This window comes from Lissotriton helveticus, chromosome 10 (assembly GCF_964261635.1).
Source record: "Lissotriton helveticus chromosome 10, aLisHel1.1, whole genome shotgun sequence".
In the NCBI taxonomy this organism is placed as follows: Eukaryota; Metazoa; Chordata; class Amphibia; order Caudata; family Salamandridae; genus Lissotriton; species Lissotriton helveticus.
In genome coordinates, this window is record NC_136071.1 from 115,925,158 (window position 1) to 115,951,728 (window position 26,571).

The 26,571-nt window shown below is 46.7% G+C and overlaps 1 protein-coding gene across 1 annotated transcript in view; it reads left to right on the forward strand.

The window, feature by feature from the left end:
• Positions 1-26,571, forward strand: part of TRRAP (transformation/transcription domain associated protein) — an 885,394-nt gene that overhangs the window by 280,032 nt on the left and 578,791 nt on the right. The window contains exons 29-30 of the mRNA XM_078664902.1: positions 3,151-3,272; positions 15,383-15,553. Of these exons, the coding sequence (XP_078521028.1) occupies positions 3,151-3,272; positions 15,383-15,553 (293 nt within the window). The remainder of the gene's footprint in view (positions 1-3,150; positions 3,273-15,382; positions 15,554-26,571) is intronic.

Sequence of the window (26,571 nt, forward strand, 5' to 3'; positions counted from 1 at the left end):
CTTTTATGCGCAGATGACCGCATATTGCTATCCGGAATGGCAAACTGTTTACTGCATTAATAAATTATTGCTTTTTGTGTTGGTTTACTTGTCTTGAAGGCCACCCTGCCTAAATCGCATATTATGTCAATTGGCTCACATAATATCAAAATGACAATTAAGGTAAGTGAGACCCATGAATAACGTTACATCATTTGCATGTTTAGCAACTGAAAATCTGCCATGAGTTATTGTTGGCTTTTGGTGCAAAGGAGATTATATTTCGTCCAGACCTAGGGTGCTTTTTCAAGTCAGGTCAGATTTGCAACTAAACCATCGGAGAATATGGTAAAAAATATACAAAGCCTGATGGCTATTGTAACCTTTGACTCTGCAGTATGGTGTTATGGGAGTGTAACAACATTGCAAATAAAGCAAACGAATGTATGACGTTACAACGAATTCCGTTGCAACGCATGCCTTTACCACGCATGCGTTACAACGGAATTCGTTTAACACGCATAACCTTTAACTCTAATACATGCGTGGTGACGTCATACGTCGTTAAGAGAAAACGGAAGTTTATTTTCCGATTTCTCTTATACGACGCTGATTTTCTGCATATCGACGTGACTTCAGGTGGTTTTTTTTTAACGGGGGGAGACCCCCCAAGCCCCCCCCCCCTTTTTTTTCCTTTACTACATATATCTTTACTACAAACCACCTAGTCAGGTATGCGTGGTAAAGGCTTTCGTGGTAACCACGCATGCGTTGTACTGCATGCGTGGTTAATGATTTCGTGGAAACGGCTTCGTTGTAGTGGCCTTTTCCCAAAGCAAACCAGCATCCTACATGGTCCTCCAGGAAACTACCTTCCCTTAATTATTACCTCCATACCACCTTGGTTGGTTGTGAGAACTAAAGTACAAGCAACATCTGCACGGTCACCTTACATTACACTATTGCCATTGAATGAAAAAACTTCTTCAGTTAGTCCCAAACTGTAAGAGCTTATTTACTCCTGAGAACACTGAGGGGACCTATGTCGTATCTTATGCAGTTTTGGGAAAAAAAACATACATGAGAAACCTGATGAACAGTCTTCGGTTTGGTCTGATTAGGCACACCCTTAGTTTTTACCTAGGATGGCTCATATTAGAAACGTCAATAGTTAGCCAATGTGCAACATACTCTGCACTATGTGTTTTTTTTTGTTTCTTTTGTGGAGGACCCAGGAAAACCTAATTTGTTGGTTGATGTGCAACTTGAAATTTAGAATGTGTATGCCAGTTTACATGCATTAATTGATGCTATTAAATACATTTGTTTCTTTAAGCGTGAGAATATGTATTGCAGTTCTAGCTAAACAAAGATATGTAACTGGGAAGCAATCGGATTCAAATGACATCTCAAGGCAACGCTGAGTGAATTGTCTCTGCTATCGCAGAACTTGTTTAATTCCTCTGCTGCAGAGAGTTGAACACTTTTGGAACGATGAAATGTTATTACGTTTACGGTTTAATGTATTTTTTAGATGAGTTATTTTTAGTTTATACTTGCTACAGTTTTATTGTGTATTGGTTTAGGTTTATCAATGAAGTATCATGTGTCCATCAGATATCTTATTCTTGCACTTTTTGATTTTATTTGAGGAATTTATACATTGCAGCATGAACTTAAAGAAGCGACAGAGCACTTTATATAGAGCTCAAATGCATTGTGCACGACGTGGAAGGCAGTGTCAAGTTATTTAGTAGTGCTGGCAATAAAGGCTAAGAAAGCTAGATCTTTCTTTGTTCTATTTAGAAGGATTTCAAATTGAATGTTATGTTGTCTGCAGGGCACAAGTAAAAATAGCCATTAATATGTCCTATTGAACAGACGACAGGTTGAAATCTTTGATTTGGAACTTACAAAATGCTGTTTATTTTAGTCTCATTGCTTGATTTTCTTACAGATTGTTTCTGCATCTTCTATTTTTCTTGCCTGTCCTCATTCCTCTATGTTGCATTTCAGGGCCCCGGCCACACTGCTTCTCTACTCAATGTTTTTCTGGGATACTCATTGTTTTGTTTATGTATTATTCACATGTCTGAGTTTCTGAAGCGTACCCACCTTTCTGATATTTTAGTTGTAGTCTGACATAAAACTATTTTACGCTAAATGCTATTCAAAGCTATGCAAGGATTGTAACCATATCCTCCCCACCCCACAACGCCCCCCTGCTGTAAATAAGCAATTTCCCACACAGAGCTTCAGTTTTGTTTTTCCATCATGGAATCTGTTAATAATCATAAATATGGAATTCCATGCCCACCTGTGGGATCCTGAAGCGTTTTTGGAAAGAGAAACTTCAGTTGAGTTAGTTCACCGTCTAGGTACTTCTGGCACAGGCTTCATTCTCCTACAATATTTTATCAATCCTTAATTCTTTGATAAGATAAGAATGAATCTGCCAATTAACATGACTAAATCTAGCATGTTTGTAGCGGTCTGAAGAAAGAAATACCTTTAAAATCTTTCGTTAGCAATAATCCACTCCTACTTGTTTTTTGCTTGGCTGGCCATTTGTTTCTGAGATTCAGATTCAAAGATTCCTCAATTGGACAACATTTTGTCTAAGCAATGTACCAATACAAAACACCCCCTCTCTTTACGCTACATGCCTCAGGGCTATATTTATGCTCGAGTAATACACGTTGGAACAGATATTTTGCCTAACAGCAACTCGTTTGCATTCATCTGATCTCCACATGCAGTAGCTGGACCAATATCAGTTTGTCAATTTTTCTTGCCTTTTTTAAGAATTGAACATGGAAGCGCACAACAAGTAAGACAATTAATGAGTGTTCATTAAGAGAAAATTGATTTTCTCTCCATAACCTTCCACTCCATGACTTAATTGCTCCTCGGCTGCCATGCAGATAAGGCCTTGTTCTCTGTTTCTGTTTTCAGAATTAAGTTTGCAACATACAGAGACATACTAGTGATGTGGTCTCTGCAGTAGAGGTGTGATGTCTATCCAGCTACAGTAAGGTGCACCTTTTTTCAATTTTTAATGTAATAGGGTTCATACAGTAGATTGGAGTTAATTCAAAATTTACTTAACTGTAATTTGTTTGTATTGTGCATTTCATATTTAACACTGTATGTCTTGCTTTCATTTTGCAGATGCTCTAGCTGCTTGCAATTACTTGCCCCAGTCTCGAGAAAAAATTATTGCTGCACTCTTTAAAGCTCTTAACTCTACGAACAATGAGCTCCAAGAAGCTGGAGAAGCCTGTATGCGAAAGGTTAGTGACATGAAAATACCATTGTTTTCTCGTGGTTTGTTTTATTATCTGCAGTTTAACTGGTCATCTGGTTTTAGTTGGTAAAGAATGTATTCTGCTCAGTGCAGAAATGTAACATCTGGGGCCTTGTCAAGGTTTGTGCATGTCTACAATGTGTTTACATTTATTTTATCCGAATGGTACTTTACGAATACTTGGGAAGACCTTTCAAATAGTCCTAAGATAAATGGAATATAGGGCAGAATGAAGCAAAGGAGATCTTCCATTTCTCTGTATGCATGGTGAAGCCTCGACTGGATGCACTGTCATTTGTTGATACTGTGAGAAGTTTGCCTGGTATATGATGTTCACTATTCTATTGAACACCTTGCACCAGTCCAAACAACCCTTATGGTGATGGTTAAAAGTCAACCTTATAGACCAGCTATCCTAGTGGTAGCGTGGACAGAACAGTCTTAGGCTAAAAGACTCTTGAGGGCGTGTAAAGCCAGCTGTTTTACCATATGTAACCCCTTGATTACCAAATGAAAGGACACCACACAGGATATATATAAAATATATATGTATTTATTTACTAACACTCCTCTGAACTCTTTATGAGATCAGAGGCCAAAGCACTTAACAAGTTACTTAGTCAGAATGCGTTAAGTTGCACAATTTACAGTTAGGCCCTAGGGGCGAAGCAAACCATATACTAAGAAAGTGGTATAAGTACCACGTCACGAGAAAAGGAAAGGCCTAGGGCCTAGAGAATCGCTGGGGCTACACTATCTGACCCTTAGGTTAGGAGTAGGAGGCCCACAGGCGGCACATGCAGTCTCTTTACACACACGCGAGAGTCAATATTAAGTCAATGGGAACTTAGAGTTTAGAAAAAGAAGGATTTAGGACACTTCCGGTCTAGCTAGAAGGAAACAACTAAAAACCTAGACACTTGGACAGTCAATACCCTTGGGAGCACCGAAGTACTCACGTTACCTCAACCACAGGAAGCGGGTGCATAGGTGTGAAGATGTGTCGGGTTTCGCCGTTGAAGTCTATGGAGCCTGCGAAGAAAGATGCTGTAGGCGACCAGGAGGAAGATGTCCGGATGGATCCAAGGGTGTATCGAGGATGAAGAAGACCTGAAGGCAGAGGGGACAGAGTCTGGGTCACTAGCCAGTGTCCGGGTGGAACCAGGAAGGAACCAGACGACGTCGAGGAGCAATCAGGTGCTGTCGGGAAGCTCGTCTCTTCAGCCACGCGGACCAGGAGGCGTTGAGGACGACCAGATGCTGGAGAGGAGCTGTCCCACGAAGGTTCTCACAGATGGAGGGGTCGACTGCCGGATTGGAGTCAACAAGCCTTGGCAAAGGCAACCCACGCAGGATTCAAAGAAGGCTTCTGGTGCAGACCAGCAAGGTCTGAGGTGCCTCACCTTTGCAGGGAGGCAAGGGCCAGTCTGGCGCAACCAGTCAAGCGAGTTGGTTCAAAAGGGTTGTCGTCACAGAGGCTACTAGCCAACGGGCTAGCAACCGGACAACGCGTCGAGCAGAACACAAGCAGAAGGGCCCCACGCAGAACTCGTGGAGTGTTGAGGGCTGATCTTTGGTGCAGGTGGAGCTCGGAGTCAGGGCTTCTTAATCCCCAGTGCACAGCTTCGAGGGTACGTCAGGAGCTGCACAGTTAGCAAGTCGTGGACTTTTCAAGATGTCCGGTCCCACATGTCTCGTCACCTCCACGGATCTCAGCTATGCTGCAGACGTGAAGAGAGGGTCAGAGAGGTCTGGAAGTCTGGGTCTTGTCAGGCTCTGTGCTCGGGTCCCGTTGGGAGCGTCGACAAAGCAAGCCGTGGATTTGCTGGATGGTGCCTGGTTGCCCAGGGTGATCACTCCTTGGCCACAAGGGAGATTCTTCAGCTTCAGCAGAATGTCGAAGGTCCAGAGTTTCGTTTCAAGTTTCAGTTCAGGATCAAAATCTAAAGTCCTGGGGTTCAGCTCCTACCTTTATACAACTAAAAGGGGCTGGATTACTTTCTAGGTCCCTCCTATGGGTGGGACCAGGAAGGGGGGTGGTTACACCCCCTTTCCTTTGTCCAGTTTCGCGCTGGGGCTGGAGTGCCCCAGCAACCGGTTTGAACTGGGGTATGCATGGAGCACCTAGTGTGCCCCAGGCAGTGTCTCATTCTATTCAGCCCTCCCTGTCCCAATACACAAAGTCCTGTCTGGGGTGGTGCTCGCACCTCTCCAGGCAGGAAACCTATTGTCCAAACCTCCGTGACTGGAAGGACTCCCAGCAGCAGGAGGTCAGACTTGTGTCTGTGGCAGCAGCATCCATTTTGTGACGCTGGGGCTCTGGTTAACTTTAACCGGGATAGTCAGCAACAACATGTCTTCTCCCTCTAGAAGGGTGGAATGCTACCCCCGTCGCCAGAATTGGCGAGGGCGTAGTATTCCAAAGCGTATGACACCTTACACGACATGTTTAGATAAAGCCAAACCAAAGTTAGCTTTCAACTGCGAGTATTATAATGCACTTAAGAGTATATGGTATGGCAATATCATAGAACAGCTATAAGGACATGGTTACGCAAGCTACAGACAGGCTCAGCTCATGCTAGAACACCATCTCACACATAACCAAGCACTCTGCCTCCAGGATTGTTAAGGCCTGCCATAGGAGTGACTTATAGTGTGGAGAAGTGTGGCTCACTGGTTAGAGGAGGCAGACCTGGAAACTGAGGTCAGCTCGGGACCAGGGTTCAATTCCCGGCTCGGCGGGGTCTTGAGTCCTAAAATGTCCATGGACTCGACAATTCTCGCTCCGGTGCCTACTTAATTCACGGGTTCACACTCTGCGACTCTGGGCAATAGTTTGCTTAATCTCCACAACGGCCCCTCGCGGCGGGATGCCTGGCTTTCACCTTGTGGATACCCTGCTGGGGTTATCTCACAAGGGAATACCAGGACGGGTTCCCTAAGCAAGCGCTTAGAAACCGCTCGGTGATTTGCGCTATATAAATTCCTGTACATTTACATTTACATTTACATTTACATTATAGGTTACTGTGTGTCTATATATAAGGGTAGATATAGGAATACTATACCTAAGCAAGGGGTGATTACACAACCTTGCCCCAGCTGAGTGATCAGCCAGTCGTGTCAGTTTGAGTGGCCAGCCAGGGGTGGCATAATACATGCTGAAACCCCTGGTAGGCCTTGGTTACACCTATGCCCTGAGTACCTAGGGTACACTTCTACAGGGGCTGACAAGGTGAAACAATTCCCAATTGTGGATGTACACAGAGTACATGGTGTGAATTTAGATAGAGTGCATCTGGGTTGCGGGTCTGATTAGCAGGCCCACAGCCACATCTAAGTCGAAAACCAGTAAAGCAAAAGCAAAAAGTGGGGGTGACCATAGGAAGCAGACCCTACTCTCCTACACACACCCCCCGCCCCCAAAACTTAGGGACATTAAACTAACCTTGACCAGTTGAGTCTTCATGTTCTAAGTGGAAATATCTGGAGAGTTCATCTGCATTGGCATGGTCAGTCCCAGGTCTATGTTCCACTGTAAAGTCCATCCCCTGTAGGGAAATGGACCACCTAAGAAGTTTGGGATTTTCACCCTTCATCTGATTTAACCATAGGAGGGGCTTGTGGTCTGTCTGAATCTTGAAGTGAGTGGCAAACAAGTATGGCCTCAGCTTCTTCAATGCCCAAACCACAGCAAAGGCCTCCCTCTCTATAGCTGACCAACGTTTCTCTCTATGGGTCAGCCTTCTGCTTATGAAAGCAATGGGCTGGTCTTGACCATCTATATTCAGTTGTGAAAGTACAGCTCCCACGCCCAACTCAGAAGCATCTGTATGGACTATGAACTCTTTGGAGTAATCTGGACTTTTCAGAATAGGTGCAGTACACATGGCCTGCTTCAGGTCATCAAATGCCTTTTGACAGCTAACTGTTCACTGAACTTTCTTTGGCAACTTTTTGGAAGTTAAATCATTCAGTGGTGTCACAATGGACCCATAGTTTTAACACACTTCCTGTAGTATCCAGACAGGCCCAATAAAGCTCTGACCTGTGTCTGGGTGATTGGAGGAGTCTAGTCTCTGATGGTCTCGATCTTGCTCTCCAGTGGTTGAACCTGACCCCCACCTACCAGGTGGCCCAGGTACACAACCTTGCTCTGTCCTATCTGGCACTTAGTGGCCTTGATAGTGAGGCCTGCCTTTTGCAGGGCCTCTAAAACATTCCTCAGGTGGACCAGGTGATCCTCCCAGGTGGAGCTAAAGACAGCAATATCTTCTAGATAATCTGCACAATAGTCATCCAGTCCTGTGAGAACTTGATTCACCAGCCTTTGGAAAGTGGCAGGTGCATTCTTCAAACCAAAGGGCATTACCACAAATTGATAATGCCCTCCTGGGGTCGAAAATACTGTCTTTGCTTTTGCATCCTCAGCTAGTCTGATTTGCCAGTAGCCTGCTGTCAGGTCAAATGTGCTCAAGAACTTGGCAGAAGCCAATCTATCAATGAGCTCATCTGCCCTGAGGATGGGGTGGGCATCTGTCCTAGTGACAGCATTGAGACCTCTGTAGTCCACACAAAACCTCATCTCTCTCTTACCATCTTGGGTGTGAGGTTTTGGCACCAGGACTACTGGACTGGCCCAAGGGCTCTCTGAGGGCTCAATAACTCCCAGCTCCAACATCTTTTGGACCTCTGTCCTAATGCAGTCCCTGACATGGTCAGGTTGCCTGTAGATTTTACTCTTGACAGGCAGACTGTCACCAGTGTCCACCTCATGGGTGCACCAGCTTGTCTGACTTGGGGTCAGTGAAAACAGATGTCTGAAGGACTGAAGAATTTGTCTGCGGTCCTGTTGTTGGTGTTCAGAGATGCTGTCAGCAAAGACTACACCATCTACTGACCCATCATCAGGGTTCTGAGTAAGCAGGTCTGGGAGAGGGTCACTCTCTTCCTCCTGCCCCTCATCTGTAGCCTGAGCAAGCCCATGTCTGCCCTGTCGATAAATGCTTTAAGTCTGTTGACATGAAGCACCCTGTGAGGGCTTCTGGGAGTCCCAAGGTCCACCAAGTAGGTGACATCTCCCTTCTGTTCAACTATTGTATGGGGTCTAGACCATTTGTCCTGGAGTGCTGTTGGGCCACTGGCTCCAACACCCATACTTTCTGTCCTGGCTGGTACACAGTCAGCACAGCCTTTTGGTCATGCCAAGCTTTCTGAAGTTCTTGGCTAGCCTCAAGGTTTTTGGAAGCCTTCTCCATATATTCAGCCATCCTGGAGCGGAGACCAAGTACATAGTCCACTATGTCAAGTTTAGGCTTTTTGAGAGGTAACTCCCATCCTTCCTTCACAAGACATAGTGGTCCTCTTACAGGATGCCCAAACAAAAGCTCAAAAGGGCTGTAGCCAATCACCTTTTGTGGGACCTCTCTGTAAGCAAACAGAAGGCAGGGTAAAAGGATGTCCCATCTTCGCCTCACCTTTTCAGGTTACCTTTTTATCATCCCTTTGAGGGTCTTGTTGAATCTCTCCACAAGCCCGTTACACTGTGGGTGATAGGGGGTGGTGAACTTATAGTTGACACCACACTCCTTCCACATTGCAGTCAAATATCCTGACATGAAGTTTGCACCTCTGTCAGAGACAATCTCCTTTGGAAACCCCACTCTGGAGAAAACTCCAAGTAGGGCCTTTGCCACAATAGGAGCTGTTGTGGTCCTCAGGGGAATAGCTTCTGGATACCTGGTGGCATGATCCACTATCACCAGTATAAATCTGTGCCCAGATGCTGTTTGGGGGTCCATTGGTCCTACAATGTCTGTTCCCCACTATCTCAAAGGATACCCCCACCACAGGTAGTGGTATGAGGAGGGCCTTTGGTGTGCCACCTGATTTGCCACTGGCTTGGCAGGTAACACAGGAGAGACAAAACTCCTTGGTATCTTCTGACATATGGGGCCAGTGAAAGTGAGGTACAAGCCTGTCCCAAGTCTTGTTATGGCCCAGGTGTCCTGCTAAGGGAATATCATGGGCCAAGGTAAGAAGGAAGCCCCTAAATTGCAGAGGTATAACCAACCTCCTGGAAGCACCAGGCTTGGGGTCTCTAGCCTCTGAATAAAGGAGCCCATCATCCCAATACACTTTATGGGTAACTTGAGCATTCCCAGCAGCCTCCGCAGCGGCCTGCTGTCTGAGGGGTTCAAGAGAGGAACAGTCTAACTGTGCCTGCCTCAGATCTGCCCTTGAGGGTCCCCATGTCCCAAGAAACTCAACCTGATCAGGCTCAAGCTCTTCTAGGATAGTTCCCTCTTGGATCTCGGAATCCTCCTCCTCGGAGGGCTGATCCTCAACCTGAGGCAGGGGGGAAGGCACTGCCTTAACCCTCTTGCTCTTTCTCTTGGGTAGTGTCTGGTCTATTGTTCCAAGATCCAGCACTTGTTCAGGTAAGCACTTTTTGGCCTGTGACCTGGTCACAGCAAGGACATGTGCTGATATTCCCAGCATTTCTGCATGGGTCCTATACTACACCTCAGACCAAACTGAGGTTTCAAGATCATTACCTAACAGACACTCTACTGGAAGGTCTGAACTCACAACAACTCTTTTGAGGCCGGTTACCCCTCCCCAGGAGAAGTTAACAACTGCCATACTATGGGAGGTAGTGGCATTGCTAGTGTTGGTCACTAGGTAGGTCTCACCTAGTATGATCTGTTCAGGGTCCACAAAGTTAGGTGTCACCATGGTGACACTGGCACAAGTGTCCCTGTAGGCCTGAGCCATCTTATTATTAATAAAAGGTGTCTGTCTGTACTTGCTCAGATTACTGGGGCTTACAGTAGAGGGCATTGCTATGTCCCCATCACAGACAAGAACAGCCTGAGTTGGTACTCTGACTAGGCCAGAGTACACCTCAGTTCCCAGGGTTAACCTTACTACACCCTTTTGCTGGGAACCACCACTAACAGCTGGACTAGGGGGAACAGTTGCCTTAGGGGCAATGGTGGTTGGTGCTGTGCCCTTCTTGGTGCACTCACTAAAACAGTGAGAGACTGATTTACAGTATCCACACCAGAGCTTCTTTGGACCTTCTTGTTTCTGTTTGTTCTTTTTGGAGCCACCCTCCCCCTGTGCCTTTTGGGGGCCTGGTGAAGACTTCTGGTCTTCTTGTTTCTGCTCATTACCCTTCTGGTCTGCCTTTTTCTGATCACCTCCCTGGTTCTGGTTTATCTGCTTAATCCTGGTTCTGACCCATTTGTCTCCCTTCTTTCCCAATTCTTGGGGAGAGGTCAGATCAGAGTCAATCAGGTACTGATGCAATAGCTGGTTTTGACAGTTGCTAAGGATTTGCTCTCTCATGATCAAATTATACAATCCTGTATAGTCCCTAACTTGACTTCCCAATAACCAGCCTTCCAGAGCCTTAGTGGCACAATCAACAAAATCAGTCCAGTCCTGAGTCTGTGTCTTCTGGGTATCTCTGAACATCAACCTATACTGTTCAGTGGTTAGGCCAAATCCATCAATCAGAGCACTCTTCAGGACAGAGTAGTTGTTAGCATCCCCATCACTAACTGTGAGGAGCTTATCTCTACCTTTTCCAGAAAAGGAGAGCCATAAGATTGCTGCCCACTGACTTTGGGGTACCTGCTGCACTTTGCAGGCCCTTTCCAAAGCAGTAATCCATTTGTGGATGTCATCCCCTTCTTTATAGGGGGGCACAATCTTGCTTAGGTGTCTATTTTCATAGGCCTTATCTTTATCCTTAGGGATATTGCTGCCACCAGTGGGTTATAACCCACTCTCTCTATGCTCTCTAGCACGAGCAAGCTTCTCTTTGGCCAAGGCAACCTCGGGTTCCTGTCTCTCAATCCTAAGAGCAGCCACTCTCATCTTTGCCTCATGTTCCCTTCTCTGAGGGGAAGTCATCCCTCTCTGAGCAAGGCCATGAGAACCATTTGAAGCCTGAGATTGGAGAGAGTCCCTGGAGTGGGATCTCCCACTTCTCTGCCTCTGGTGAAGCCCACTTGGAGGTCTGTATGAGGGCTGCCCATACTGACTCCCATGTATGCTTAAGTTAGCCTGGCTAAGTCTTCTGACTGGGACCTGGCTGTTTACCTCAAGATCAGAATCATCTTCTTATACCCCCTCTTCTTCCTCTGGTACAGGAGTATCAGTATTATCATCAGAAGAGGGAAAGACTTCATCTGCACTACCTGCGTCACCTGTCTTAGGTGGCTGTTGAGCATCATACTCTTCTAAGAGCTCAACCAGGAACTTGATGATAGGGTTTGAACCCTGTTTTAGCCTTCTAGAAGTACACAATTGTCTCAATTCTTGGAAGGCTAAGGCTTCATATCTCAAAGCAGTCCTCAAGGAATATACTTCTGCAGGCAGAGAACCACTGGGGTTCTCTGGATGAGACATGGTTTCTAGTGAGGTGAGGTGTTGCACCTACCTACACTATTTGTTTTCCTACAGAACCTCACTAGGAGTTGTAGTCAGGGTGTGCTAGGCCCAGGCTCTACAACAACTAAGTTCAGTAGAACTTAAGTATCTTAAGACTTGTTTTTATATGTACCTACAGGTACCTATGTGATCTTTCAAATGATATCTCAAGATTACAAGTGGTAAAACAACAGCAAGCTCTAATCCCAACCGCTGCACACCAATGTGAGAAGTTGGCCTGGTATATGATGTTCACTATTCTAGTGAACACCTTGCACCAGTCCAAACAACCCTTATGGTGATGGTTGTAAGTCAACCTTATAGACCAGCTATCCTAGTGGTAGCGTGGACAGAACAGTCTTAGGCTAAAAGACTCTTGAGGGCGTGTAAAGCCAGCTGTTTTACCATATGTAACCCCTTGAATACCAAATGAAAGGACACCACACAGGATATATATAAAATATATATGTATTTATTTACTAACACACTCCTCTGAACTCTTTATGAGATCAGAGGCCAAAGCACATAACAAGTTACTTAGTCAGAATGCGTTAAGTTGCACAATTTACAGTTAGGCCCTAGGGGCGAAGCAAACCATATACTAAGAAAGTGGTATAAGTACCACGTCACGAGAAAAGGAAAGGCCTAGGGCCTAGAGAATCGCTGGGGCTACACTCTCTGACCCTTAGGTTAGGAGTAGGAGGCCCCCAGGCTCTTTACACACACGCGAGAGTCAATATTAAGTCAATGGGAACTTAGTGTTTAGAAAAAGAAGGATTTAGGACACTTCCGGTCTAGCTAGAAGGAAACAACTAAAAACCTAAACACTTGGACAGTCAATACCCTTGGGAACACCAAAGTACTCGCGTTACCTCAACCACAGGAAGCGGGTGCATAGGTGTGAAGATGTGTCGTGTTTCGCCGTTTAAGTCTATGGAGCCTGCGAAGAAAGATGCTGTAGGCGACCAGGAGGAAGATGTCCGGGTGGATCCAAGGGTGGATCGAGGATGAAGAAGACCTGAAAGCAGAGGGGATAGAGTCTGGGTCACTAGCCAGTGACCGGGTGGAACCAGGAAGGAACCAGACGACGTCGAGTAGCAATCTGGTGCTGTCGGGAAGCTTGTCTCTACAGCCACGCGGACCAGGAGGCGTCGAGGACGACCAGATGCTGGAGAGGAGCTGTCCCACGAAGGTTCTCGCAGATGGAGGGGTCGACTGCCGGATTGGAGTCAACAAGCCTTGGCAAAGGCAACCCACGCAGGATTCAAAGAAGGATTCTGGTGCAGACCATCAAGGTCTGAGGTGCCTCATTTTTGCAGGGAGCAACCAGACCAGCGAGTTGGTTCAAAAGGGTTGTCGTCACAGAGGCTACTAGCCAACGGGCCAGCAACCGGACAACGCGTCGAGCAGAACACAAGGAGAAGGGCCCCACACAGAACTCGTGGAGTGTGGAGGGCTGATCTTCGGTGCAGGTGGAACTCGGAGTCGGGGCTTCTCAATCCCCAGTGCACAGCTTCGAGGATACCTCAGGAGCTGACCAGTTAGCAAGTCTTGGACTTTTCAAGATGTCCGGTCCCACGTGTCTCGTCGCCTCCACGGATCTCAGCTATGCTGCAGACGTGAAGAGAGGGTCAGAGAGGTCTGGAAGTCTGGGTCTTGTCAGGCACTGTGCTCTGGTCCCGGCGGGAGCGTCGACAAAGCAAGCCGTAGATTTGCTGGATGGTGCCTGGTTGCCCAGGGTGGTCACTCCTTGACCACAAGGGAGATTCTTCAGTCTTCAGCTTCAGCAGAATGTCGAAGGTCCAGAGTTTCATTTCAAGTTTCAGTTCAGGATCAAAATCTAAAGTCCTGGGGTTCAGCTCCTACCTTTATACAACTAAAAGGGGCTGGATTACTTTCTAGGTCCCTCCTATGGGTGGGACCAGGAAGGGGAGTGGTTTCACCCTCTTTCCTTTGTCCAGTTTCGCGCCAGAGCTGGGGCTGGAGTGCCCCCGCAACCGGTTTGAACTGGGGCATGCATGGAGCACCTAGTGTGCCCCAGGCAGTGTCTCATTCTATTCAGCCCTCCCTGTCCCAATACACAAAGTCCTGTCTGGGGTGGTGCTCGCACCTCTCCAGGCAGGAAACCTATTGTCCAAACCTCCGTGACTGGAAGGACTCCCAGCAGCAGGAGGTCAGACTTGTGTCTGTGGCAGCAGCGTCCATTTAGTGTCACTGGGGCTCTGGTTAACTTTAACCGGGATAGTCAGCAACAACATGTCTTCTCCCTCTAGAAGGGTGGAATGCTACCCCCGTCACCAGAATTGGCGAGGGGGTAGTATTCCAAAGCGTATGACACCTTACACGACATGTTTAGATAAAGCCAAACCAAAGTTAGCATTCAACCGCGAGTATTATAATGCACTTAAGAGTATATGGTATGGCGATATCATAGAACAGCTATAAGGACATGGTTCCGCAAGCTGCAGACAGGCTCCGCTCATGCTAGAGCACCATCTCACACATAACCAAGCACTCTGCCTCCAGGATTGTTAAGGCCTGCCATAGGAGTGACTTATGGATTACTGTGTGTCTATATATAAGGGTAGATATAGGAATACTATACCTAAGCAAGGGGTGATTACACAACTTTGCCCCAGCTGAGTGATCAGCCAGTTGTGTCAGTTTGAGTGGCCAGCCAGGGGTGGCATAATACATGCTGCAGCCCCTGGTAGGCCTTGGTTACACCTATGCCCTGAGTACCTAGGGTACACTTCTACAGGGGCTGACAAGGTGAACCAATTCCCAATTGTGGATGTACCTAGAGTTTATAGAGAGTGGATCTGGGCTGTGGGTCTGATTAGCAGGCCCACAGCCACATCTAAGTAGAAAACCAGTAAAGCAAAAGCAAAAAGTGGGGGTGACCATAGGAAGCAGACCCTACTCCCCTACAGATACCTTTAATGCAGTCGATGGCTTTGCCATTTAAAATTGAATTGATACTTTGACAAGCACCAGCACAGTTTGTCGGTGAATGGTGCTTCCTTGTTCAGTCCTTCTGGTTCTCTTACTCCCTTTTGGTGATATCCCATTCTGCAGCCCTATCTCCCAGCCTATGTCCTCTTCAAGACCCTAACAGTAGTATTTTGCTTCTATTTTCTGCTGCAATTTGTCTATGTCCAATTCAGCACCCTCCCCAACCATTACTCCGACACTCCTGCCTCTCAAGCCTGAGAGACCAGGCAGTGTACATAAATGGGTCACACAGGATTCTGCTGACAGTTGTGATAAGGAACCCATGCTGAAGACACACTGTTCCCAATGCTTGTTCACTCTGTGCATCTGAGAGCGTGGAACCAGAAAAAACAAGAAACGGACGTATTTGTGAGTTTGCTCATTCACTTCCACTATGGAGCAATATTGAAGCCAGCTACTATACCTAGTGGTGTACTGGAGCACTGCCACACATTTGTCCCGATCCTTTTTGGCTTCTCGGGGATGTTCTAAGGTGAGGAATCTGTGGTTAGATTCAATATCCACCAGAAAAAGTGTTACCAAAAGGTAGGTAATGTGCTTATTTTGAGTTTTGTGAGAAATTGATCTGGTGTGATTAACAAAAGCACCTGCTTACCTAGAAGCTGTAATATTGAAAATAATTATACATTTTTTCAGTTCTTGGAAGGTGCTACCATAGAAGTTGATCAAATCCACACACATATGAGACCACTGCTGATGATGCTGGGAGATTATCGGAGCCTGACACTGAATGTGGTAAACCGCCTGACTTCTGTCACCCGGCTGTTTCCCAACTCATTCAATGATAAATTCTGCGATCAGATGATGGTAAGATCCAACTTCATTTGAGCATGTGCATTTAAATGCAGAGGTCAATATATGCCATAACATGAATGCAATGTTTATTCCAGCTACAAGTTGAGTAAATGAGGCGAGAAGTTTTACTGAAATGTATTTCCTGTGCTATGTTGTGTGTGTACGTATATGTATGTATATATATATATATATATATATATATATATATGTACATATATCTTAATCTGTGTGTGTAAAAGACGTATAATTGCAATATGGGCACTCTGACTTAAACCGCGTTGAATTCATATATGTATGTGTGTTTGTGTATATATGTTTGTGGCATGTGTCGCTGTAGATGTAAATGTGCTACATACTCCTGCAATCTAGTGTTCAGACATTTGTAAGCTGTTTCTCTTTGAAAAAAGGTGTGTTCTTTACATTTCTTCACGTCCGCATGATGAATCTTCTACTCCCACACTAGGTGAAACATTTTGTCGCCTGCTTTTCTTCTCTTGTATACACTATTCAGAGAACGAAACTGCCAATACAGCCTCATAAATGCTGGGCCTTTGTGCCGTCCCCGTGGCCACCTGCCCCTTCACATTAACAGCTTTCATCCATAGAATTCATAGCGCCACAAGGTTAATGGATTAGACCTTCTTCCAAAAGTGCCCCCCCAATACCACATGAAGTACCTGCAGGCAGATACGAGCAATGTTTGTAGCCTCAGCCCCGACCACAACACCACCTCGTGTGAAGATTTCCTTATCGTCTGATTGAATAAACCTCTACAGTACAAAAGGGAGAAGTGTTGGCTCACCGAAAAATGCTTCAGCAATTTGTTGATGTTACATCCAACATCTTCGGTGAGTTGCTGAGAAAGGTGAAGATACTGGCGCTTCGGACATCCTGCCCATCAGCTGTCACCAAGTCCATAGGCCGTTTTTAGGTCTCGCCTAGCGATGCAGCGCATGCGCTGCGAGATCTATTGTTGATTTTTCTTCCGAAGGGGGACAGGAGATGTGTACGGACAGGAGATGTGCACGCGTACGGGTCGCGCGTCCGCGCGTATGGCGCACTTTCGGTTTTACGGGCTCAGAAGGAAGAAGATGGGAGGTAAGGTACTTTGTTAATGCTTGTTGCTTTGTTGTGAGGGTTTGCTGGTGTAGCATATTTGGTATTTCGGAGCCCGAAGCGCCGTGCTTGCTCGGAATCACGCATATTGCACTCCTTTTTTTCAGCAATAAAAGGCTATTCCAGGTACATTTATTTCTTTGGTATTTCGGAGCCCGAAGCGCTGTGCCTGCTCGGAATCACGCACATTGCAGCCCTTTTTTTCAGCAAGGAAAGGCTATTCTAGGTACATTTATTTCTTTGGTATTTTGGAGCCCGAAGCGCCGTGCCTGCTCAGAATCACGCACATTGCAGCCCTTTTTAGGTCTCGCTGGTACTGCATCCGAAGGATGCGTCCAGCTGGAGACTTCATGTTGCCCGTCTCTGGGGAAGGAGGGACAAGAGGGTGCCACGCGCTTCTCTTGTCCTGGATTTCACTGCGTGCACGCGCACCCACACTCACGCATGCGCACATCACAGCCACACGCATACACAGCCACACACACACACACACATACCCCCGTCGCCGCACCTACACACACACCAGCGCACCTACACACACGCACGCACACATACAAAGACCCCCTGCCGCCGCCACCCCACTCACCGGCTACGCAGGATTTCTCTTCTCTGGGGCGGCGGTAGCGGGGCTCTCCCGATCCCTGGGAGCCCCGCCCGACAGCGCCTCTGTTCACCCGGTCCCCCATCTCGGGACCGGGACTCAAGGTCGGTCCCGGGAGCCCCGGGCCGCGGGAGGACTCGGCCTCTTTGCTCCATCCTGGCGGGCAGCCAATCATAGCCCAGCAGCAGGCGGGACTTCCTTCTCTCTTCTGGCCCGGGCCACGTCTTCTCTCCCGTTGCCTGGCTTCCTGCCTCAGGGGTCCGCCAATGGCAGCGCGGCCCCGAGCAGGGAGGCGGGCATAGCGTTTCCTCGGGAATCCCGGGCCCGTCGGCGGTGATAATTTATTTGGGGACATTACAAATATTATTAAATAAGTTTTGCGCGCGGTCAATCCGTTACCTGCCCACAGCTGAACTGTAGTTTTCAAGGACGAGGCGCCTGTGACAAAGCATTTCTGAGCCGGTCAGGTGAGCGCTCTGCGTGTGTATTCTGCTATTTCACGGCCTGGGAAGCATGGCCTGTGTGTTTTCTCAGCTGTTTTTGCTTTATCGTTTGTTTTATCAAGGTGATCAGCGCTGTTCAGATAAGACATGCCAAACAAGCCTGTTTTTCAGCAGCCTTCTGACCCTTGGTCACCGTTGTTTTTTTCTCCAATAGACCCTTCGCAATGTTGAGTAGAAATGGAGTAAAAATTCACATGAATATTTAATATAAATTATTCGGCTTTCTGTGTGGTTCTTCGGTGACTGCTTTTATAAAGTTTGAGTGATACTTCCACATAGCTGATGAATTACACCTTTCAGCAGGGTTGTACAGCTACTTTAGTGAGCAATATTGAGTTAGACATAGCTTCTATCTCTGCAACATGCTTGAAGTTTGAGGCGCACACTCCAGGTCACATTAAGCACAGCCTAGATTGCCTGTGTAGGTTGTTCAACTAATATAATGCAAACTGAACTCTACAGGCTAGATTTATAACATTTAATCTAAGAAATACGTGCAAATGAAAAACAGTGGCGACCAACTTTAGAGTTCCACCTTTATGGCAAAACCGCAGCAGCACGTAAGTGTGCATGCATGTTTTTTCTTCTGTTTAAAATGTTCCCCCCATATGAAATATAATGATAATATATATGTTTGTGTTTTTACACAATTATGTTAATTTTGTTCACTCCAGTTAGTGAAAAAGACTCTAACATACCATATTGACGCGTGTCTAAGGAACTAAATACTTTGTTATTATATACACCTAACTACAAAGTATAAATTGAATGAAATCTTTAAAAAACTTGTGCATGCATTTCTCCACTGTATCGCAGCGGCTTAATGCTTGCTACATCCTCTGCTTCTGTTAATTGATCTGTTCTCCTCTTACCTAGTTTCAAAAGGGCTGTTAGATCATATGACTGGATGCTAAGCAGTAGTTGCAGTTTGACATGGTTGCAGAATCTGTTGTCAGCTGTCGGTCAATGTCAGTGATTTGTATTATTCGGAACTGAGGCCATGTGATTGGAAATTGACTGCATCCTGTTTCCAATTACAGAGATGGGGTGCTTTGTGCAAGAGAGCATGCACACTGAATTATTTTAGTATTTTGGAGATAGACAATGCCATTATGTATGGGCTGACTTTAATTTGTGAGCACAGTTTGTTGACAGGAATAGCCGTCTACACAAAGTAAAATCTAAAAGTTATAAGCATTGGGAGCTCTATGTCCACTCTGCCCCTCTGGCAAAAAATTATTTTTGAATAGGGCCTTTAAAAGTAAAGGTATCATAATATCAATAGGAAATTATTTACGAAACTTAAAAGAACGACCACAATCCAGGTTTTACATGTCTAAACTATATTTTATGTGGGCCGTCTGATTCAAAATAAACATTATTTTTTTTTATTTATTTTTTTTTACATTCAAGACCTTTATTGTTCACACATGATATCTTCACACAGCTCCGTGCCTACAACCTGACAGGATAGGCCGGCAGCGATAGAAACAAACATTGGCGTATCATTAGAAAATGCAGCAGAAGGTGTCACACAGCAAGTCGCCTACAACCCTTCTGGGCCGGCCGCGTCAACAGTTATTGTGGTCTTGATTTTTTATTTACTGGAAAACAGGAATCTGAACCAACTTGAATCAGTCCACTACCGCACTCCGTCTCCTCCTAACAGTGTTGTGTTAAGCTATCGAAAAACGCCCATTCCTCTACCTAAGTATCACATGAGCAGCAGTTGCAGCCCCACACATTTCTCGATAGTGTTCACTCATCCGTTCGTTCAGTCAAATATGCCGTTAAAAACACCCAGTAATCCTTTGGCCTTGATCTAGCAGGCAACAGCTCTTCATATGTATGCAATGTGTCACGACAATAAGCCATATCTCTGAGCCACTGCTTGACAGTCGGCGTCTGTTTACTACCCCAGCACATGGATACTCTACGTTTAGCCAGGAGTAGGGCTACGGCGCAAAACCTGCGTGGCACCGGCTTCATCTTGCCCAACAGTCCCAGAAGACAAAGGCGAATCGTACCCTCCAGGTGTACTCCCACCATCGTGGATAGTATGTTAGTGACTTCCACCCAGTAGGCATGTATTTTCTCGCAGTACCAGGCCAGATGTATGAAATTACCTTCCTGAGAGTGACAACGTGTGCAACTTGCATCTTCTCGAAGTCCGTACCTGTGTAAAGAAGCTGGGGTGTAATATGCTTGATGCAAGTATTTAAAGTGGATTATGCGCAAATTCCCATTCCCATCAATAATGAAGTGAGCGAGCATGTGGTTTCCCATTCTTTGTCAGAGAGGTGGTCCTCCAATATCAGGTCCCACCGTGCCCTCGCATTAGCAGCTGTATGTCCTATTTCTGTTTGGGCGGCTGCATAGAGACGGGATACTAAATGGGACGTGTTCGGGGATGTTATGAGCAATTGTAGTGTGTCCAGCGTGGGCGGTACCTCAGGGAAAGTCGGATATAGATGCCGAAGTGCCAATTTTAATCTATGAATCGTGAATTGGAATAACAGGGACGGATTGTGTATGTATGCCAGGTCAGCTTCTGTAAGGAAAGTACCATCTTTAAATACATCCCCCATGGTGACCAAACCCACCTGTGTCAATAGCCCCATACCCACCGGTTCCAGTGTTACCGACAGTTCCGGATGATCATGTAAGGGGAGAGCCGGAGCATAAAGTGGTAGTTTGTGAGCTAACTGTCCTATCTTCTTCCACGCTGCATTAGTAGTATCTATAGTAAATGTAAATGTAAATGTACAGGAATTTATATAGCGCAAATCACCAAGCGGTTTCTAAGCGCTTGCTTAGGGAACCCATCCTGGTAATCCCCTGTGAGATAACCCCGGCAGGGCATCCGCAAGGTGAAAGCCAGGCATCCCACCGCGAGGGGCCGTTGTGGAGATTAAGCAAGCTATTGCCCAGAGTCGCAGAGTGTGAACCCGTGAATCGAGTAAGCACCGGAGCAAGAATTGTCGAGTCCATGGACATTTTAGGACTCAAGACCCCGCCGGGAATTGAACCCTGGTCCCGGGCTGACCTCTGCTTCCAGGTCTGCCTCCTCTAACCAGTGAGCCACACTTCTCCACGTATAGTATTGATGTCTCTGTCATGAAGTGGTGGTCTTTCATGTGTGATAATGGCATCAAGCGGGATATGAGCTGCATCCCCCTCCTCAACTGCAATATGGGACATGTACGGGGTTCCATGAAACCAAAAGGCTGCATATTGGGCCTGTGCACAGAGGTAGTATAGGAAAAAATCTGGTACACCCCACCCTCCCTTAGCAGTCGGTAACGTCAGCGTGATCAGGTTTACGCGAGCTTGTTTACCCGCCCAAATGAGCCTCAATACTAAAGTAGTTATGCGCCTGAATACCTCTCTTGGTGGTGGAATGGGTATATTGTTGAAGAGATAAAGAAGTTTGGGGAGCACCACCATCTTCACTATTGCTATGCGGTCGGCTAGTGATAATGGGAGTTGAATCCACCGGTTAGTTTTGTCCTCAAGGGCATCAATTACTCTGCCGTAATTGGTTCTGATGACAACTTCAGGGTCTCTATGAAACCAGACACCCAAATATCTTATGGGGTCTGTTTGCCATTCCAGTGGGTATTCTACTGTGTGCGGTGTCGTTGTGTCTGTGAGTGGGATAATTGAGGACTTTTCCCAGTTTATTTGCAGCCCTGAGAAGCCTCCAAATTTGATATATATGCGTAGTAGGGGGTCTAAATTCCTCGAGGAATCGCGAACATAAAGCAGCATATCATCCGCATATAGCGAGATGTGCAAAGGCCTGTTTGGGAATTGCAGAGCAATATGATGGCCCTTCTGTCTCACTACGCAGGCCAGAGGTTCCAGAGCCAAAGCAAATAGGAGTGGTGATAGCGGGCAGCCCTGTCTGGTACCTCTTCCTATGCGGAAGGCTTCCGAAACGTAGCCATTGATTTTAACTCTAGCATTGGGCGAAGTGTATAGTAATTGGATCCAGTGGATGTAGATCATTGGAAAACCCATTCTGTGTAGTATTGTTATTAGATAAGACCACTCTATAGAATCGAATGCTTTGGCGGCATCCAGCATTACTGCCACCGCTTGCATCTTCGGCCCTAAGTAATGTGAGACCGCAAATAATGTACGTGTGTTGTGCGTGGTATTACGTGACGGTATGAATCCCGACTGATCTGGGAGAACCAAATTTTGCATAATTGGCTGCAGTCTCACGGCAAGTATTTTAGCTAGAATCTTAGAATCTACGTTGAGTAGGGAGAGGGGCCGGTAAGAATCGCAGTTTTCCGGGTTCTTGCCAGGTTTGATAAGTGCCACTATCATCGCCTCTCTGAGCGTTGCCGGTAGTAGCTGAGCTTCATGTGCAGCTCCGAACATAGCAACTAAGCGAGGTGCCAGGAGGTCTTTGTAAGCCTTATAAAATTCACAAGTGAATCCGTCCGGGCCTGGGCTCTTGCCATTAGGCAGGGACTGGATCACTTCAGACACCTCCTCAACTGTGATTGGTAACGAGAGATATTGCCTCTGGGAGTCAGACAACCAGGCAATGGCGATGTCATCTAGATATTGAAGTGTGTCTGATTGCGACGCTACTGGTCGTGATTGGTATAGTTCCTCAAAGTTTGCGGCAAAGCATTTGAGGATGGCATCAGCATCTGTGTGAAGTTGATCATCTGCCCCCCTAATCTGTGTGACAGTATTGGGCAGTCGTCCCGTGCATATTTTGTTCGCTAGGACTCGCCCGGGTCGCCCACTTTCTCCGTAGACACGGGCTATAGGTCTCTTACTCAGGTACTTAACCTCATCCTCCGCAAAAGACTGGTGTTCCGTTAAGGTAGTACGTATTTCTGCAAGTGTTGCTGGGAGAGGTGATACTTCATATTGACGCTCTAGTTTGCTGAGTTTAGTTTCGCATCTGGCTAGTTGCGCTCGTATGTCCTTTAGTATCCCCGCTGTGGTGCTGATACAAATGCCGCGTATGGTTGCTTTGAAAGCCTCCCATAGGAGGCCCGCATAGTCAGTGGAACTTTCGTTTAGTTGGAAATAATCTCTAATCGCTCTATCTATGGTATCTGCATAAACTTGGTCGTCAGTGCCGTGGCATTAAATTTCCAACTATATGGGGGTGGTACATAGGCAGGAAAGTCGAGTGATAGTTTAATGGGGTTGTGGTCCGACAATGTTTTGGGCATATGTTTGACCTCCCTCGTCCACAGAAGTACATCGTCAGTGCCCAACCAGTAGTCTATGCGTGACCAGCTGCCATGCGCCGTTGATGTGTGTGTCGCCTCTTTAGTGTCTGGGTGTCGGGCCCTCCAGATGTCCGAAATGCGTAGTTCTAGCATCATATCTAGTAATTTAGTGCAAGCCTGCGTATGATGCTCTAGTGTGTCTCCTGACCTGTCAAGATCATCCTTCAAAGCTAGGTTAAGATCTCCACCCCATAGTATCGTGCGTGTGTCCGCTGAGTGCAATAGCTGCCATAGCTCATGGTAGAAGTCAGGAGCATCCGTGTTTGGGCCGTATGTGTTCACCAATGTTAGTGGGTGTCCCCGTAATTTACCCTTGAGGATTACATATCTCCCATATCTGTCTAGGTGCGTCGTATCTATCTTGAAGTTCGTTCCTTTTTTAACCAGTATTGAAACCCCTCTAGAGTATGAAGACTAGCGTGAGTGGTGCGTAGATTCTGCCCAACGCCTGCCCACCTGAGTGGTCGAATGTGGAGCTTCATGTGTCTCTTGAAATAGTACAATGTCTATGTGCCATCTATCTAGACATGCAAATATCTGACGCATTTTTTTCGGATTTGTGTAACCCCTAATATTCCATGTAAGGAAGTGTAACGAGCGTGAAGTCAGTGTGTTAGAAGTCATCACATCTTACAGTGAAAATTGACAGTAATTGGATGGTCCATACGGAGAGCCAACCACCAGCTATAATCATAATGACTGACGTAGACATTTGCAAAGTGATCATAGGTACACGTCAAGAAGGTACAGGCAGTGCATCTTAAGTAGACTGATTCCGAATTAAAAATAATGCCCACAACATTCCCCTTCCCACCCACAACAGCAGCCCAAACCTGCTGATGCCATACCCAAACAAAACTATCTAAGTTCAAAAGCATTTCGCGGGATTTCCCTTAGGGGGGTTCCACCAGGGCTACACATCTCCATCCGAAACATCGGATGTGGACGGGCCAAGTTAAGTATAGACATCTGATAGCCCAGGGTTCCCAGGATCTTCAGTGGTCTCCTGTGTAGCGTTTATACTAAGACAACCGTGCATACATATTTCAGTACATCATACTGTGACCAGTCTTTATACATAGGGATAGGTCCGAGTCTTCCTACGTGAGTAATGACAATGAATAGCCCCAAAGCTAGGCTTAGTATTCAGATGCCCAAAAGTGTCTCTCAGGTAGGCCGATCGCATAACCCGTCTCAGAAGTCAGATGGCAGGTATTACAGATTACCTCGGAATTGTGGTCTTCTAGCTCTGCATTAAGTCACATAGCGTTGTATTGTGTGGGAATAGTGAAGGGCAATTTCCATGTGCATGCATTTAGTAACTAGGCCCTGATATTAGTCTTGTAAATGATATGTGGGTCGTGTTTGCAGGGACCTAGGTAACACGTGAAAGATTAATATCTCTTCTGAGCTCAGTTGTATCCTCCGATGTCTGAAAGAGTTTGTACCTGAGTTGCAACGCAAACCAGCAAACCCCCACTATTGCTAACCCCGTCTGAGTGGAGTGTTCATAGGTATCCGGATACAGTCTTTTCAAATGTACCATTCCAAAGGGGTAGTGTGGGAGAGAGCTAGGCTGACACGTAAGTATACTGTTCTGGCGGTATGCATATCCCCCTGCTATAATATCAAATCAGTAGTCGTGTGTCTGGATATGTCATTACCATCCCTCTAAGTTCACGTAAGATCCTGCATAGTTTCAGAGCAGCACAGAAGGGTAGTGATACGGATCATATCGATACTGTCTCTACCGGTGTTCAAATGTCTGACCGTAGGAATAGCATATCATTCTAAGGTATCCCATATGAAAGACTCACCACATATTCCGTAGCATCTAGCACAGGCCAATCCGTTCTGTGAGGTCATTTGTCCTAGATGTCAAGTGAGTATTCAAGTATCTGCCCCTGTCGCACATGAAATACCTGGAGGTCCGTTCATTCCACCTCTCTATCCTGCTCCTGTCTGTCTCTGGTTCGTCGCGTGTTCACAATGGTTTTGATGTAGTCGTTCGCTGCCTTAGGCGTTGATAGAACTGTTGATTTGCCCTCCCATGTTACCTTTAGACGTGCAGGATACAGCATAGCGTAGTCTATCTTCAGATCGCGTAGCTTGGCCTTGGCTGCGTTGAATTCTTTGCGTGCCTGTTGCACTGCCATTGTATGATCCGGGTAGAACTCCAGGCGATTATTTTGGAACACGAGGTCCTTGCGCTCACGTGCCAGTCGTAGTATCGCATCTCGATCTCTGTAATTTAAAATGCGTGCCACGATGGGTCTCGGTGGCGTACCAGGTGGAGGTGGGGGTGCCAAAGTGCGGTGTGCTCTTTCCACGATGAAGATTTGTGACAGAGCTTCTTTGCCAAATAGTGTCATGCAGAGCTCCTCTACATAGAGCTCCATTTTGCCGATGTTGGTCGATTCGGGCACTCCCGCGATGCGCACGTTGTTGCGTCTTGATCTAGCTTCCAAATCCTCCGCCTTGGATCGTATGACATCTAGAATTTTCTCAAACCCCGTGCATTTGGAGGTGCTAGTATGCGCTTCGTCCTCCACAGCCGTTATTCTGGTCTCAGCCATATCCAGCCGCTCCCCATGTTTGTCTAGCTTAGACGCCATATTGTCTACACGGCAAGTGGCTGGTGCACAAACATGCCCGAAGTGTAGCCTTACCCTGACTAATTACCAGCCCTATCCCGATACCCCACAGGGGACTGTTTTTAAATCCCATCAACAGAAAGTGAGTTCGAAAGAATATTTATTCCTTCTGATTAACTGCCGTTCACTGCCCCAGCATAAATTAGATATTTTTGCAGCGTGAATCTTTCTGGATTCACTATGCTGTGCATTATTCCGCGGTCTTGTGGTTGGGTCCGGATTCGTAGTCTTTTCTTTGTTTTTTTTTTTTTTTTTTCTTTGCCCAGGTGGGCGTCGGCGTCACACCCCCTTTGGGTGTATTTCCGGTGACGTCGGCATGCTTCCTGCGGAAGCTCCCACTCTTGGGCGCCATCTTCAGATTCTTTTTTTCCGCGGTCGGGTCTGGATCGTTCCCGTTTGGGCTCCAGACATTTTTGGAGAAAGAAGAAAGAAAATACAGAAAAGACGAGGAGAAGTCATCTGAAGACTCCAGGGGACTTCACCGACGAAAGACAAGCAAAGATAAGGCGTTTTCCATCCAGATCTTCGACGACCGTCGACGAACACGCGACCAGAGAGGCCCTGGACGCTCGAGGATGGACAACACGCCGTTCAAGTTCTGCCGGAACTGCCACCACAAGTACGCGCAGAAAGACCAGCACCCGGTATGCAACCTTTGCCTACCGGTGGACCACGAAAGCGGAGACTGCAACGCCTGTTCCGCCTTCACCCCGAAGACCCTTCGTGTGAGAGAGAGGCAGAGGGTAGCACACGCCACCCTGCAGGGGAAGGCCCCGACCCCGTCGCTCTACGAGCTGGGGATGTCCTCCGAGGAAGAAGACAACGCTGCCGCCGAAGACGACTGCTACACGGTCGTAGAGACCGATTACACGAAGACTTCTGACAAGGT